This window comes from Otolemur garnettii, unplaced genomic scaffold (assembly GCF_000181295.1).
Source record: "Otolemur garnettii isolate 467f Iridium unplaced genomic scaffold, OtoGar3 scaffold00178, whole genome shotgun sequence".
Lineage (NCBI taxonomy): Eukaryota > Metazoa > Chordata > Mammalia > Primates > Galagidae > Otolemur > Otolemur garnettii.
The window spans coordinates 411,119-426,456 of NW_003852573.1; the positions used below are offsets into that span (position 1 = coordinate 411,119).

The 15,338-nt window shown below is 41.5% G+C and overlaps 1 protein-coding gene and 1 non-coding gene across 2 annotated transcripts in view; both read left to right on the forward strand.

Annotated features, from left to right (window-relative positions):
* DIEXF (digestive organ expansion factor homolog (zebrafish)) overlaps nucleotides 1–12,931 on the forward strand; it is a 22,143-nt gene extending 9,212 nt beyond the window's left edge. The window contains exons 5-12 of the mRNA XM_003800504.2: nucleotides 846–934; nucleotides 2,584–2,994; nucleotides 5,219–5,438; nucleotides 7,100–7,302; nucleotides 8,931–9,113; nucleotides 9,246–9,358; nucleotides 10,370–10,615; nucleotides 12,387–12,931. Of these exons, the coding sequence (XP_003800552.1) occupies nucleotides 846–934; nucleotides 2,584–2,994; nucleotides 5,219–5,438; nucleotides 7,100–7,302; nucleotides 8,931–9,113; nucleotides 9,246–9,358; nucleotides 10,370–10,615; nucleotides 12,387–12,630 (1,709 nt within the window). The 3' untranslated portion in view covers nucleotides 12,631–12,931. The remainder of the gene's footprint in view (nucleotides 1–845; nucleotides 935–2,583; nucleotides 2,995–5,218; nucleotides 5,439–7,099; nucleotides 7,303–8,930; nucleotides 9,114–9,245; nucleotides 9,359–10,369; nucleotides 10,616–12,386) is intronic.
* LOC111728675 lies at nucleotides 8,210–8,316 on the forward strand. Its single transcript, XR_002775899.1, has one exon. It is a non-coding gene; the product is annotated as a U6 spliceosomal RNA (small nuclear RNA).
* Nucleotides 12,932–15,338: the final 2,407 nt, after the last annotated feature.

Here is a 15,338-nt window from a genome sequence, read left to right on the forward strand (position 1 = left end):
TTTTTTTTTTTTTCTAAAGGGCAATCTCACTCTATTGCCCAGGCTAGAGTGCCATAGCATAAACCTAGCTCACAGGAACCTCAAATTCCTGGGTTCAAGTAATCCTTTTGCCTCAGCCTCCCCAGCAGCTGGAACTATAAGCACCTGCCACAATGCCTGGCTAATTTTTCTATTATTAGTAGAGATGGGGTCTTGTTCTTGCTCAGGCTGGTCTCAAACTCCTGAGATTGAGTAATCCACTGCCTTGGCCTCCTAGAGTGCTAGGATTATAGACATGAGCTACCATGCCTGGCCTGAATTTTTAGGTTGAGAAGTTTCTCCAGAGGTTTTTAAGAGAAGTAATGTGATTAGAGAAATACTTTAGGAAGATGAACCAGTCAGAAGCTTTTTCTTTTCTTTTTTTTTTGAGACAGTCTTATTATGGTCATCCTCAGTAGAGTGCCATGGCATCACAGCTCACAGGAACCTCAAACTTTTGGGCTTAAGTGATTCTCTTGCCTCAGTCTTTCAAATAGCTGGGACTACAGGCACCCAACACAGCACCCAGCTATTTTTTGTTGTTGTTGTAGTTGTAGTTGTCGTTGTTGTTTGGCAGGCCTGGGCTGGGTTCGAACCTGCCAGCCCCAATACATGTTGCTGGCTTCCCAGCCACTGAGCTATAGGTGCCAAGCCTCAGAGGCTTTTAAGCTCTCAACTGATCTAGAGGATGGGGAAAGTAAATGGAAAAAAAGGATGAGTTAACGCCATGGTGACCAACATGTCATTCATAGGGAAAGAGCAGAACCCCAACCCCCCCCCCCCCGTTTGCACTGTGTGTGCTGACATTTTTTTTATTTCTGAATTAGATCCATTTCTACAGCATGTGAATAAAGAATTGAAAGAAAAAGAAATTCAGGCTTTTGCCACCAATCCCAAAACTACCCACCAGCTAAAAGTAAGTATTGCTTGATCATCCACGTACTAATGGAAAAAGCTCTAAGTAAGAGTGGTCTTGGGTTTTAGTGGTCTCTAGAATGTATGATGCAACCATGGTAGTTGACTTGATAGGGAAGGTGGGGCATAGAAGGACTGGAGAGCCTAGTGTGGCACAAGTTTAGTTAGGAAAGGCACTGGAAGCTGGAGTAGGTACCAGAGGATATTGTTTTGGGTAAGAGTGGCTTTGGAGGCAGGTGTCTCAGGGTTTAGATCAGCATCTGCAAGGGCCTGTCGTGTGACCTGAGGCAACTTAATCTTCCTCTTTGTTCTTTACTATTCTGGTCTGTTAGAGGAAGAAATTAAAGCCTACCTAAAATTAAAATAGTTTTGTTTACCAACAGATGCCTAGTAAGCATTCGGTAAAATATTATTCAGTAAAGTAGTAGTACTAATACTGTTCATTTGTTTGAAATATCTGAGTTAGGCTCACCCCTAAATTATTCAGATAATGGGCAGTTTTTGCTGCTTTGTTTGTTTTACCATCAATACTTTTCATTAGAGTTGGTCATCCTTTTTTTAATTGCTGTTTTTATTGAGGCAATAATTACAGATGTGCACCTGATAGTAAAAAGTCATACAAAGGTATCTTGTACCCTTTGCCCACTTCCCCTGGTGGTAACATATTACAAAACTGCAGAATAATATTACAGTCAGGAAATTGACATTGATACAATCTACCTGTCTTTTCTAGATTTCTGTGGTTTTGCTTTGTGTGTGTGTGTGTGTGTGTGTGTAGCTCTATAGAGTTTTATCACGTGTAGATTCCTATATCTGTCTCCCCAGTCAAGATGCAGAGCATTTTCAGCACCCTGTGGATCTTTGTTGCCCTTTTATAACCATAGCCACATTCCTCTGTAGCTCCCAATCCCATTCTTGACCCCTGATAACCACTAATCTGGTCTCCATTTTGAAATTTTGTCATTTCAAAAATGTTAAATAAACAGAATCAGCATGAGACCTTTCCAGACTGGCTTTTTCACTTGGCATAATTCCCTAGAGATTCATCCAAGTTATTTCAGCTATCAGTTTATTTATTTTTATTGTTGAAGTCACCCTATTTTTAGATCAGCAGTTTTGCTGCACTACAAAAATTACCAAACTTGGATCCTTAGGATTTAAACAAAATGGACAGATTTCTTATCATGAGACTTGTCAGAATCTTTAGTGTCTAAGGTACACCATGAATCTCTTTCCAGGAGATCAGGTTTTATCATACTTAACAAAGTTATTTGACCATGAAATTTCCTTTTTCTAGAATGAATTTTGCCTCTGCCCAGAATGTATTCCACAGAACACGTGGACACTTAGAACACACAGTGGGAAAAGACTGACAGAGTGAATAGCTCAGACTTGAAGCTATTAGAAACCTTGGGCTCTAGCCCTGAGCTCCATTCTTTTCTGTAAACTTTACTTAGATTATAAAGCATCTGTCAACTTCAGTCTTTCCTTAACTGTGAATATTATGTCAATAGTATCTGCCTTGCAAAGCCGTGAGGATCAGATGAGATGATCTATAAATTGTGAAAGTCTAATAAATCTAGAGTACTATGTGAATGTAACATATTGTTACTAATTTCTAACTTAGCTCTTGATCTCTCTCTCCCCTAGTGGCCTGTTCTAGGCCAGCTTGTCTTTTCATCTAAGTTTCAGAAGTTGGAAACATTTAAACCCCCAAAGGATATTGACTTAAAGTCACTTCATCTCCAGAAGCCTCTAGAAACTACTTGGACCAAGACCAACAGCCAGTTCCTGTCTGATCCCCCAAAATCAAGTAGTCCCTTCACCCCACTCCAGAAAGAACTCTTCTTAATTATGAATTCTTACCGAGACCTGTTCTACCCAGAAAGGACTGCTCTGAAGAATGCCGAAGAGATCCGCCATGTGTACTGCTTGCATGCCATAAACCATGTCCTCAAAGCCAATGCCCAGGTGCTTGGCAACAATAGCAGACGCCGAAGCCAGAAACTTGGAGTGGGTGACGATGATGACTTCAGGGACCAAGGGCTAACAAGGCCCAAGGTGAGTGGCTGCAGGAAAGCTCTGCCCTCAAGGAGGAGACTGCAGGGCACTGCAGTATATATAAATACGTGACACTTAGCAGGTGCTTGGGGTGTTTTAATATTTGACTGGAAGAATGAATTAATGTGAACACATGAAGTGGGCCAGGTACTATTGGAGCAGTACTGCAGACAGCTCAGTGGACACTTTCTGACAGTGGATCTAGTTTGGAAACTTGTGAGCAGGAGTAGTTCACTGCTAGGTGTGGTGGTTCACACCTATAATTGCAGCACTTTGGGAGACTGAAGCAGGTGGATCACTTGAGCTCAGGAGTTGGAGACCAGCCTGAGCAAGAGCGAGCCCCTCTCTCTATTAAAAAAGAAAAACTAGTCGGGCATTGTTGTGGGCATCTGTAGTCTCAGCTATTTGGGAGGCTGAGGGAAGAGAATCACTTGAGCCCAGGAGTTTGAAGTTGCTGTGAGCTGTGACATAACAGCACTCTACGAAGTGTGACAAAGTAAAACTCTGTCTCAAAAAAAAGGAGGTAGTTCGTGACACTCTCTTTAATGGTAAACCAAAAACATACATAACAATCTATTATAAATTTTTTGTGGTTGTCAGAACAGGATGAGACCTTAATGAGCTTTTATCCAGTACTTAGAGATTGTTTCTGTGAATGGAGACCCAGATTCATAGAGGGTTGCTAAAGAGAACCAGGGAAAGAGTGGCAGAGATGGGACCAGAACCAAGGATTCTCTTCCTTAAGCCACAGAAGTATGTCAGCCTTTGAAAACAAAATCCTTATTTGCCACTATAAAGTTATTGCTGCTTAAAGTGGTGATTACAGTTGTTTGTGCCCATGTCTCAGCTCCAGTGGATTTGAGGAAATGTCTTTTAATTCTATCTGCACTTTTCGTGACACTATGGGGCTGGGTCCTGCCCTCATATCCCCCCTCTTCATAGTGAAAAGGCTTATCCTTTTAGAATTTTGTCATTGAGCTTAATAGGATTCTAAAACTTTAATATTGATGTGGCTTGGCTCTTAGAGATTTCTTACTCAACCTTCTCTGTTTGATAGTTTGGGACACCAAAGCCCAGACGCTTAGTGTCACAGGTGAAACAGTAACTCAGTCCTCTTAAATCTTATCTACTGTCCTACCATACCTCACTAAATCACTACCTAGGGCTGTGTTGCTTGCTTAGTTTTGGGAAGCTACCCTCAACAGTCTTGAAAAGCAGGATTATAAGGTTATTTGTATCCATTTCGAATTGCAAAGAATAAGAGGCACATTACCCATGAAGGATATTTGTAATTTGGTGAGTTGCTTGATTTGATTGGAGTTAGGTCCTTTGACAATATAATTTGCAAAAGGACAGTTAACTATTAAACATCTTCTGTTTTTGTTCTCAGCAGTAGCTTTAGCCATTTTTGAAAAAGCTTGGAAAACTGAGTTCTGTTTTTCCTCTTGAATTATGGTCTTGCCCTTTCCCACCTCTCTGTGCATTCCTTCTCTGCTCTCTCTCTTTCCCTCTCTTCCCCCTCGCTCTTCTCTACGCTACTCTCTCTTCTCTTCCCCACTCTCTTCTTATCTCTCTCCCCTTTTTTCTCCCCTCTTTTCTCTCCTCCTCAGTGCTGCTCTGCAGCCTCCCTCCCCCCCACCAATAAAGACCTTTCGTACAAAAAAAAAGAATTATGGTCTTATTTCAGAAGAGTTTTATCATTGTTTCTAAAAAATACATTAGCAATACACTAAAAATGTACTGGTGTGTTAGTGCTTTTTCATATCTGTTTTATTTCCTGCTTACTTTTTTCATTTATTCAGCACGTATTTATATTTTCAGTGGGCCTTATGGATAAAAATACTGCCCCACGTATTATGCATTGGCTTATTGTAAAAAATATTTTCAAATTCTGCCTGAGAAGTGCCTTTTATAGAGCCATGGAATTAAAGTCTGTAGGACATGATGCTGTGGGTACGAAAGGTGCTCAGCTTCTAGTGCTGAGCCAGGCCCTGTGCAAAGTGGGTGGTAGAGATCAGGGGCATCTGCTGTACACGGGCTTTTTAGCTCGGCTTCCAGCAATTCACCTTGAGTTCCCATTCTTTCCCCTTGCCTCCACTAAGGCCGCTGTTGTTCTCTGCACTCTGCTATACATGGGCTTTTTAGCTCAGCTTCCAGCAGTTCACTTCAGGTTCCCATTCTTCCCCCCCTGCCTCCACTAAGGCCGCTGTTGGTCTCTGCACAGGTCCTAATAGTGGTGCCGTTTCGGGAAGCTGCTCTGCGAGTGGTGCAGCTCTTCATTAGCCTCCTTGAGGGCGACAGCAAGAAGAAAATCATTGTGAGCAACAAAAAGAGGTTTCAAGGAGAATATGGCTCAGATCCCGAGGAGAGACCACCCAACTTGAAGAGGCCTGAGGACTATGAAGCTGTGTTTGTGGGCAACATTGATGACCACTTCAGGATTGGTAATTCCTCCTTACCAAAACTGAGATACAGTGGGACCTACAGGGGAAAGAAAGGTCTATGTAGCAGGAGGCTGGAAGCCTGGATTCACACATTCTCCCAATGCGTCATTCACCCAGCTTTCTGACAGAAGGGGTGTGCATTCAAAACATCTTTTATTGCCAGGGGACAGGGTTTTGCCTTGGCTAATGAGGTGGAGAGAAACTCTGAGGCCATATGTCAAAGACATATGCACATTTATAGTAGAAATGTCTCAACACTCATAGCTAGTAGCACACAGTCAGATGCTACAAGAGGTTCTCAGGGAAGTTAGAAGTGACAGGGCTTGGGCAGGGTCATTCTGAGGAGGCTAAGTAACTGAATCTGTGTAAGGGTGGACTTCCTCCTGTCTACTATGTGGACTGCCTACCCCTCATTATCTCTACATCTGACCTATCCCACCCAGCTTTTCACATTTTTGCTTATCTCTGATTCACCTCCCGTTTATTTGGTTGGTTGTACCTTGATAGAATAAAGTTGTGGGGGAAATATTCATTAGTAGCATATGCTTGTTCACAAATATTTATTGAGGATCTGCAATCTGTCAGCCACTGTTAAGAAGCTCGGGGTATTTGTAGTCACAGCTATTTGAGAGGCCTAGGCAGGAGGATTGCTTGAGCCTGGGAATTGAATTTGAGGCCTGCCTGGTCAACCTAACAAGACACCCTCTTGGGAAAATAAAAATAAGGAAAGAAAGAAGAAATAAGGATATAGAAATAAAAGTTATGGTTCCCATTGCTAAGGCAGTCCAGTGTAAAGGGAGAAATAGTGCAGGATAGTAAGTATGCAGCAAGTGTTCTGGGAGCAGTTAGAGAACAGTGGTTGGAGTGGGGAAAAAAGTTTCAGGCAAGAAACTGCGTATGTGGCAACATTAGGGTAACTAAGCCTGGAATGATCTAAGATTTACACAGGGTTTGATATGACTGGAGTGTAAGGTACAAGACAATGAGAGCTGATGTTTTTGGAGTATCTATCCAGCAAGTGCTTAGCATATTGTTCTGGAGTTCAGAAAGGAGATATGGGCTAGAAATATAAATTTGTATAAATGTGGTATTAAACACATGGTTAGTGAATAAATTTTCTGAAAGTGTTAATGTAGAATGACAGTAGATGCAACAGGTGAATTTAGGAGTTGGTGGAATAAGAGATATTTGCATCTGGAAAGATAGGTGGACATGAGCCAGGTCAGTGATCGAAGCAGAAGTGAGTGTTGGAGTCCTGGAAACTATTGGCGAAAAGTTTAATACAGCGGTTGTGCATTACTGACAGGAAGCTCTAAGGAGTGTTCATTGAATTGGTAACTGGGCTGCTTGAGACCTTAGCAAGACTCTAAAGTTTTGGGAAACAGAGGCCAGATTCTAGTGGGTTGAGAAGTAAAGAGGAGATTTGAAAGCAAGCCAGTTTTCTGGAGAAGTTAGATAGTGAAGGAAAGGAAGAAAAAGTAGGAGCTAGAAGGGAGTATAGGGAGGGAAGGGATTATTCTCATTCTTATCTTTTAATACTAAAGCAGTTTGAGCGCAGTTATATGCAAAAGGGAACATACCCGTGGAGTGGTTGGACGGGTGGAAGGTGAAGGACTTGGCCGTGACTGATGACCTGATGTCTCCTTGGCTGTTCTGTGTAGGAGTGGCAGTACTGCAGAGGAGCATCCGACTCTACGCGCCCTTTTACTCCTCGGATATCCTCATTGCTTCCCCTCTGGGCTTGAGGACCATCATTGGTGGAGAAGGGGAGAAGAAGAGGGATTTTGACTTTCTATCTTCTGTTGAGCTTCTCATCATTGATCAAGCTGACATTTACCTGATGCAGAACTGGGAGCATGTCCTGGTAATGGTGGATGTTCACATTCGGAGGGACAGCGTTTATATTAGAAGGAAAAGAAGCTCAGTGGTTCGATCATAAAGGGTTATTTAAGTCCAAATTAAAACTCAGTTTGGAAACAGAGAAATACTCCATGTTTGAACAAGTACTTGTTGCATTTTCTATCCACAGATTGGTCAATCAGAGATAAAAATTTTTGTCAGTATTTTTATTTTTATATTTTTATTTATTTATTTTAATGGAAATGGTTTTTCTTTTACATGTGTTAGAGATTTTATTTCACTTATTTGTTTATTTATTTATTTGCGGTTTTTGGCCAGGGCTGGGTTTGAACCTGCCACATCCGGCATATGGGGCCGGCGCCCTACTCCTTGAACCACAGGTGCCGCCCTTGTCAGTATTTTTAAATCTCCAGAAAAGATTTTCTCCCCTGAAAAGTGGGTGGGTAAGTGGATAGATGGATTGTTGGTCAGTTGAAATCCTTACCAGGAACATCTTTACCTAACCTAATTCCTCATACAGTTTATGCTTATTTTCTTTTGTCTTATCTTCAGTGGAGATAGGAAAATATTACTTAAGAGTTTTTAATGTGGGATCTTGTTTTGCAGAGAAATAGGATATCTTTATCTTCTTACTGTAATTTGCACTGTATTTTTTTAACCATCTCCATATACACTACTTTTTATTTTATTTATATTTTTTGAGACAAAGTCTCATTCTGTGCCCTGGGTAGAGTGCGGTGGCATCCTGGCTCACAGCAACTTCAAACTCTTGGGCTCATGTAATCCCCTTTCCTCAACCTCCCAAGTAGCTGGGACTGCAGGCATCTGCCACAACACCTGGCTCAGCATTAATCAGTTTTTAAATTGAAAAACTGCTCTGGAGCAATCCTTATCAAGAAACTGTAGGTTTTGTGCTTGCTTCGGCAGCACATACACTAAAATTGGAACGATACAGAGAAGATTAGCACGGCCCCTGCTGAAGGATGACTCGCAAATTCGTGAAGCGTTCCATATTTTTAAAAAAAGAAACTGTAGGTTTTGTTTTTTAAGGCATATGGGAACACACTTCTACAACTTGCAGGAAGTTTGGGAAAAATAAAGGATAGTACTTAAATTTATAGTACTCATTACCTTCGAGATATATTACAAAGTGAAAATATAATTAAAACGGAAAAGGCGGTTTAATGGTTGAGTCATATTCTTCAGTTTGAGGAAAAGGCAAATGGGTGATTCTAGGAATACTTCTGATGTTTTGAGAACCAGGTCACTTATGGACAGTTACCGATTTCCATGTCCTTTCCTTTCTTGTCCAAGTCTGCGACCGAGGAACCCAGAGAGTGACCAGGAGGGTACTTCAGAAGTTCCTTTTAAAGGAATAGTCTATAGGTACCCTATTGATCCTTTTTTTTAAAGGTCCAGAAGGTGGCTAGTTTTAGCTTACCATCTTCTGGGGGGTATGGCTGACCATGGGCAAATCAACTCACCTATCTGAGTCTTGATTTCTTTGTAATTTGGGAGATGATAATACATGCTCCACGGGGTTAATTGAGATGATAGATTTGTAAAACGTTAGCGGTGTCCAACATGCTAATGCTCAATAAACATTAACGGTGGCATTATTTCTGCTCAAAGCATTTGATGAACCACATGAACCTACTACCCCTGGACTCACATGGTGTAGACTTCTCTCAAGTACGGATGTGGAGCCTTAATAATTGGTCCAAGTACTACCGGCAGACCCTGCTGTTCGGGGCCCTACAGGACGCCCAGATCAACTCAGTGTTCAACAAGTACTGCGTCAATTTTCAAGGCCAGGTGAGTTCTTTCCTTGTTTCCTCTGTATCTTCATGAGCATTGTTTATTGTTTGGGTTGTGAGGTGGAAGAAGATAACATTTAGTTATCAAGGGGCTGGCTCTCCTCCTAATGCTTTCATTGACTACTGGCAGGTGGCTGTAAAGAATGTTCCAATGACGGGCTCCATCAGTCATGTCCTGGTGCAGCTCCCACATGTCTTCCAGAGGATGGAAGTTGACAGCCTAGCTTCAGTGATTGATGTCAGGTAAACCACCCCTCCTATTAAGCCCTGAGGGCTACAGAGAGATTTGACTTTGGCACATTTACGAATTACAATGCAATTTACAAATTACATTCCATTTTGCCTTTATTGAGTACTGTTTGCCAAATTAAATGAGAGAATTGAACTCAATCATGCCATTTAACTGAGGAAGAAGCTGACTTGACCTAGGTCATTTAGCTAGTTGGTGGCAGAGTTAGCGCTGTAAATCAGGACTCCTTCCCTCTTGGCTGTGGCATTTTTAAAGTAACATTATACTGCTCATGCTATACAGTGTCCCATGTTAGCAACTTTTACAGTAAACCCTTCCAGTGCAAGACGTATCCAACTTACTCTGTAGGTATTTTCCCCCTTTGTTTCATTATGTTTAGTACCCCATGGTAACATGAGGGTACTTAGGGGATGGTAGATGGTAGATGTTCAGTGATTATTTGTTGAATTAATGAATGAATGGTGTGGTATATACATCCTAGAATAATTCTCTGTTGCTTTGGTTTTTTTTCTTTTTGTGTGTGTGGGGGGTGGGGCCAGGGCCTTGCTCTGTCACTTAGGCTAAGTGCAGTGGCATCACCATAGTCACTGAAACCTCAGACTCTTGCCTCAGCCTCCCAAGTAGCTGGGACTACAGGCATAGGCCACCACACCTGGCCAATATTTTGTAGAGACAATATTTCACTTTGTTGCTCAGGGTGTTCTTAAATTCCTGAGCTCAAGTGATCTTCCTGCATTGGCCTCCCAAAGTGCTAGGATTACAGATGCAAGCCAACGTGCCCAGCCTATGTGTATTTTTTATAATGATAGTATTAACACTTATTTTTTAGTGTGCTTACCAAGTTTTATCCTTATGTAATCACTTTGAGAGGAGGTACATCCTATTGGCCTCTGAAAAGGTAATCTTTTAATATTAGAGAGTGACTTGCCCAGGATCACTCAGTTAATAGACACTCTAAGCTCAACTCTAGAACATTAATTTTGCTCTTTGCTGTTCCATCTCAGGTTTAACTTTTTCGTGAACAAGATTCTGCCTCAGTATCGGGATGCAGTCATGTCTCACACACTCATTTATATCCCTTCCTACTTTGACTTTGTGCGTCTCCGAAATTTCTTTAAGAAAGAGGAACTGAACTTCACCCATATCTGCGAGTATACCCAGAAGTCTGGTGTCTCCAGGGCCAGACACTTTTTCCTTCAAGGAGAGAAGCAGTTTCTGCTCCTCACAGAGCGTTTCCATTTCTACAAAAGGTAAAGTAGTGCCAGTGTTCAGGCCTCCTCTCTGAAGGGGAAATGTCATACACATCCTGGCCTGCTCTGAGCATGTGGTAGGCTCTGTGGTGTTAGAGGCCATCCCTCACTCTCTCACGCTTGCAGAGAAACCAAAGAGTTTTTGAGTAGAAGAGACTCTTCATGGTTGGCTGGTTGATTTCATCCCCAAATGGGCATTGTTTGAAAAGGTCATAGAAATAAAAACAACCTGTCCCGACCTGGATGTAGCTGTGATTATATACCTCAAGAAGGACGTTACAGAGTTGAACAATTCTAGACAGAGAATTGCAAGTAAATACAGGATGGAGAGAGAGAAGCATGGAGGGCTGTGTAGTCTGGGGAGATGAAGGCTGAGCACAGAGGAGATACTAAGAAAGTTGCTTGGTTCCTAAGGAGAGGAGTGCAGTTACTTCCTCACCAAGGAGAACTAGGATTATGGACCTTTGATGTTTATAGGAGGCAAAGGGGGAAGGGGCTTAGAGTCGAATATTTAAGGGTTTCAGTGTTTGCTTAGATTCCCTACCAGGTGACTTTGACAACGTGTCAGGATCTGCTTCTGACACCACTTGTCAGGGGCTTGGGACTGGCCAGATCTCCAGCCTGGCTTAGGTAGGTTCCCGACACAGACTACTAAGCTACCTTGCTCAGGAACAGTTTCTCTTAGGTGCTTGAGGGCTATCTGCTTTAGCTGGGGAGAGAGAGAGAGAGTGTCTTAGAGTAAAACAGCCTTCTTAGAACAGATAGATCTTAGTCTTTAGCAGAGCTTGATAATCTTCAGCAGAGAGACGCTGCACTGGCGTTCTGCAGGCAGGAGAGGAGACACAGAGTAAGTGGATCTGTGATAGAATGCCCATGCTTCTTGACTGCTTTCTCCTCCAGCCTAATATAAGGCTGAGCTCGTGTCGCTCAACACCAGAGTTGTAGAGACCGCCAGTTTACCAATGCTCTCATCTCGCGAGCTCTCATGCTTGTTAGGAGAGCTAAATCTCTCTCCGTGCCCTTTCCACCAAGGTGTTCCATTACAGGTATTTCTTATAACTGTCTCCTCCTAGCCATAAGCTATACAGGCTGCTATAACAACGTAACTTGGTTGGCCTATTTTTTGTTATTTTTTCAAAAGTTCTAATTAGAGGGTTAGTAATATTGGACCTTCTGTTACTGTTGGGATAGTTGCAGCTGTTTGTGGCCCCAGAGCGCATGTGTTGTATTGTTTTACTGTCTCTGTCTGCTGACAAATGGAAAAGCCTTTTTAAAAACCCTTACCTAATGGCAGAGCAGAGGGCTGGAGGGCTAACTGAGGAAAGAGACCCATTTCTTAAAATAGAGGGGTGAAAAACCCATTCTGAAACTGAAAGTATGTTCACTTTGGACACGTATTCTCTTCAGTGTTTTTTATCTATCTAGTGATTATACCCAGCTGTTTATCTGGATGTCCAAGAAAGGCAGGTATATTAAGACTTTGACAAAGGCAGAATTATTTTTCTCTGTGTGAAGACAGATTTTATTATCATGTTATCAAAGAAGTTAGTCAAATGAAATTGAGATTGGCAAACATTAGGAATTCAAATACCTTGTCACAAAAATAAGTTATTCCAGCTCAAATTAGAATGACTTTTGTTCTGTTATTTGTGCCATTATTATCCTCCTATATCATGAAACAAGAGTGAACAGTGCCTCTATATCTCTTAGGTAGCTTTGCCACGAGTTGTTTCTCAAGTAGACATTGCCTCTTTCTTTCCTGTTCTAACAGATATACAATAAAAGGCATCAGGAACTTAATTTTCTATGAACTGCCAACATACCCGCACTTCTACAGTGAGATCTGTAATATGCTGCGAGCTACCAACAAGGGAGAAGAAGCCACGTGGACCTGCACTGTCCTCTACTCCAAGTATGACGCCCAGAGGTTAGCTGCCGTAGTTGGTGTGGAGCGAGCAGCACAGATGCTGCAGTCCAAGAAGAATGTTCACCTCTTTGTTACTGGAGAAAACTGAGAGATTGTTGGACAGGAAATGGTATTTGGCATGATAAACAGTGCTTGATTCTCGACCACTTGGACCCAACTCTGATTATACAATCTGATACTTCTTTCTTTTCAGGTCATGTGTCCCTGAAAAGTTAAATGTAAACCAAATTTTGGTAAATCACCTCTTTCAGAGGTCAAGAGGGGATTAGCAGGACTGTGAGAAGATGATAGAAGGAATCTTCCACTTGTAAATCTTTTTGTAAGCCATAAATTCTTTTATTGTGATTTTATCTTTAATTTATTACACTTGGTAAATTTGCCTGTTTGTTTCACACTTTCTTAAAGTCAGGCATATACATCATTGCTTGTGAGAACAGGTTTTGAGAAATTGGAATGCTTTTTGCTACTGCATGTCGTCTTAAGTTTGGATGGCATAAGTTTGTGAAACTGTTATTTTCCCCCAGCCAAACTTTTTAAAAGCTTATTCTACTTCAATCCAGAAGAGTATATTCATTCACTGATCTTTCTTTAACTCATAATAGTAAATGTTTGAATCCCAGCTGCTCCTTTAGGCTGTCTTCCTCAGCTCACTGAGTGGAGTTAGGCACCAGGCGACCCTTCCCTAACTTGGGAGGCCCCAGTACTTTTCAAGAATCAACAGAGCCAGACTGACTTTGAATATGGGAAGTGGGCTAAGCAAGCTTTCCCCCCTCCTTCAGGCAGGAGTAAACATTCACCTCCTCCTCTCTGGAGGGTCAAAGAAGTCCCTCAGGGCAGGGCTGAGTTGTCTTCTAGTTGATTCAGTAATATTGGTTTGGGGGTGCTGGAATACAATGAAAGGTTGGCCTTGAGTCTCACCTGGGCAAAAAGCCACATTTTTAAAGAACAATTAAAGGCTGGCCAGGTAGTGCTTAACTTAGATTATCAATGTAGAAACAATGTAAATTATACCCATTTAATACGTGGGGAAATCGAATCTCTCCTTGGCGGGCTGTGGCTCACCTTGTTATTGGCAGGGCCAGGAAGGGGAACTGGGCCTCCAGCTCTTTCCCATCCGCTCTATTCTCCAGAGAAGGAAAAATGGTTCCCTGCAGTCTTGAGACAGCACCAAGATCACAGAGATTTCTTTCTTCATGACCTTGCCCTTTCCTAAATTTCCTGGGCTGTCCCACCTCATTCGGCTTAAGGTAAGGAAAGAAATTAGGCCTGGTCCAGTATTATTTTATTTAAAATTTTATAATCTTATGTTTTTTTCCATTTTCTTGTAAAAATTGCCAAACTGTACTGGAAAATAATGCAAAATGGCAGAGGCTTCCAAAGAAAAAATAGTAAATGTTTTAATTTAGTTAAAATATATGCTTCAGACTACATTATATAACAGTAATTTGTACTTTATTTCAAGAAATAATTTTGTTGAAGAAGCTTGATATTGAAATACTCATCTTCAAGATTAGTGTCTTCCTCTCCACCCATGCCCGTAGCTCAGTGGTTAGGGCGCTGGCCACATACGCCGAGGTTGGCAGGTTCGAACCAGCCTGGGCCAGCTAAACAACAATGACGACTGCAACCAAAAATAGCCAACCTGTAGTCCCAGCTACTCAGGAAGCTGAAGCAAGAGAATCACTTAAGCCCAAGAGTTTGAGGTTACCGAGGTGTGACATCATGGCACTCTACCGAGGGTAACATAGTAAGATAATCTCAAAAGAAAAAAAAGATTAGTGTCTTTATAATTACTGTAGTCATTTTTTGAGTTATAACATAAAAATGAAAAAGGAATTGTATATTTTAAAACATTTTTATTTTGAAATATTCTCAAATAGAAAAATTACAAATATAGAACCTGAACCATTTGAGAATGAGTTGCTGCCCCCAGTGGGCCTGTCACTCCAAATAGGAAATGGTCTGTGCATTTCCTTAAACAAAGACACAAAACATCTGTCAAAATAAGGAAATTGCCATTAATACTTACTGCCATCTACAGCTTGGACCCAATTCAGGTTTTACCAAATGCTCCAGTGATATTCTTTATAGTGAAGACTGCAGTTCAGAATTACATATTAGCTTTAGTTGCCTTGTGTGTTTTTGTGTCCTTTATAATAGAATAGTACCTAGGGTTTTTGTGGCTTTCTTGACCTTGACCCTTTTAGAGATTATAGGCCAGCGACTTTGGAGGACAATGCTGCCTTATGATTAGGTTAGGTTCTGCGTCTTGGGTAGGAATATCACAGAAGTGATGCCTGCGTCCTTCTGTACTGTGTCCCGTCAGGTGGGACGATTTCTATTTGTCCATTACGGGTGATGCTAACTTTGACCCCTTGTTTAAGGTGGCGTTTGCCAGACTTTTCCACTATAGAGTGATTCTTCTTTGCTTTGTGTATTAATTTATACAGATCAAACATTCCTAACCCAACATTCTGAAATCTGAGATGCTCCAAAATTTGACAATTTTTAAGCACCAACATGATCTCAAAGGAAATGCTCATTGGGTCATTTTGGATCTCAAAATGATGCAGATATTTCAAAATCCAAACAAAACCTGAAATCTGAAACATTTCTGTTCCCAAACATTTTGGCTAAGAGATACTCAACCTGTACCAGTCTGGACTTGTTTTTTTTATTCAGTGGGTTCCGTTCCATTACTATTGTTATTTCTTCTGTCTCCCATATGGCCAGTGGGAGAACCTTCAAGCTGGCTTCTGTGTCCTTTTGACATGTTCCCCTTCTACTTAGGCATTG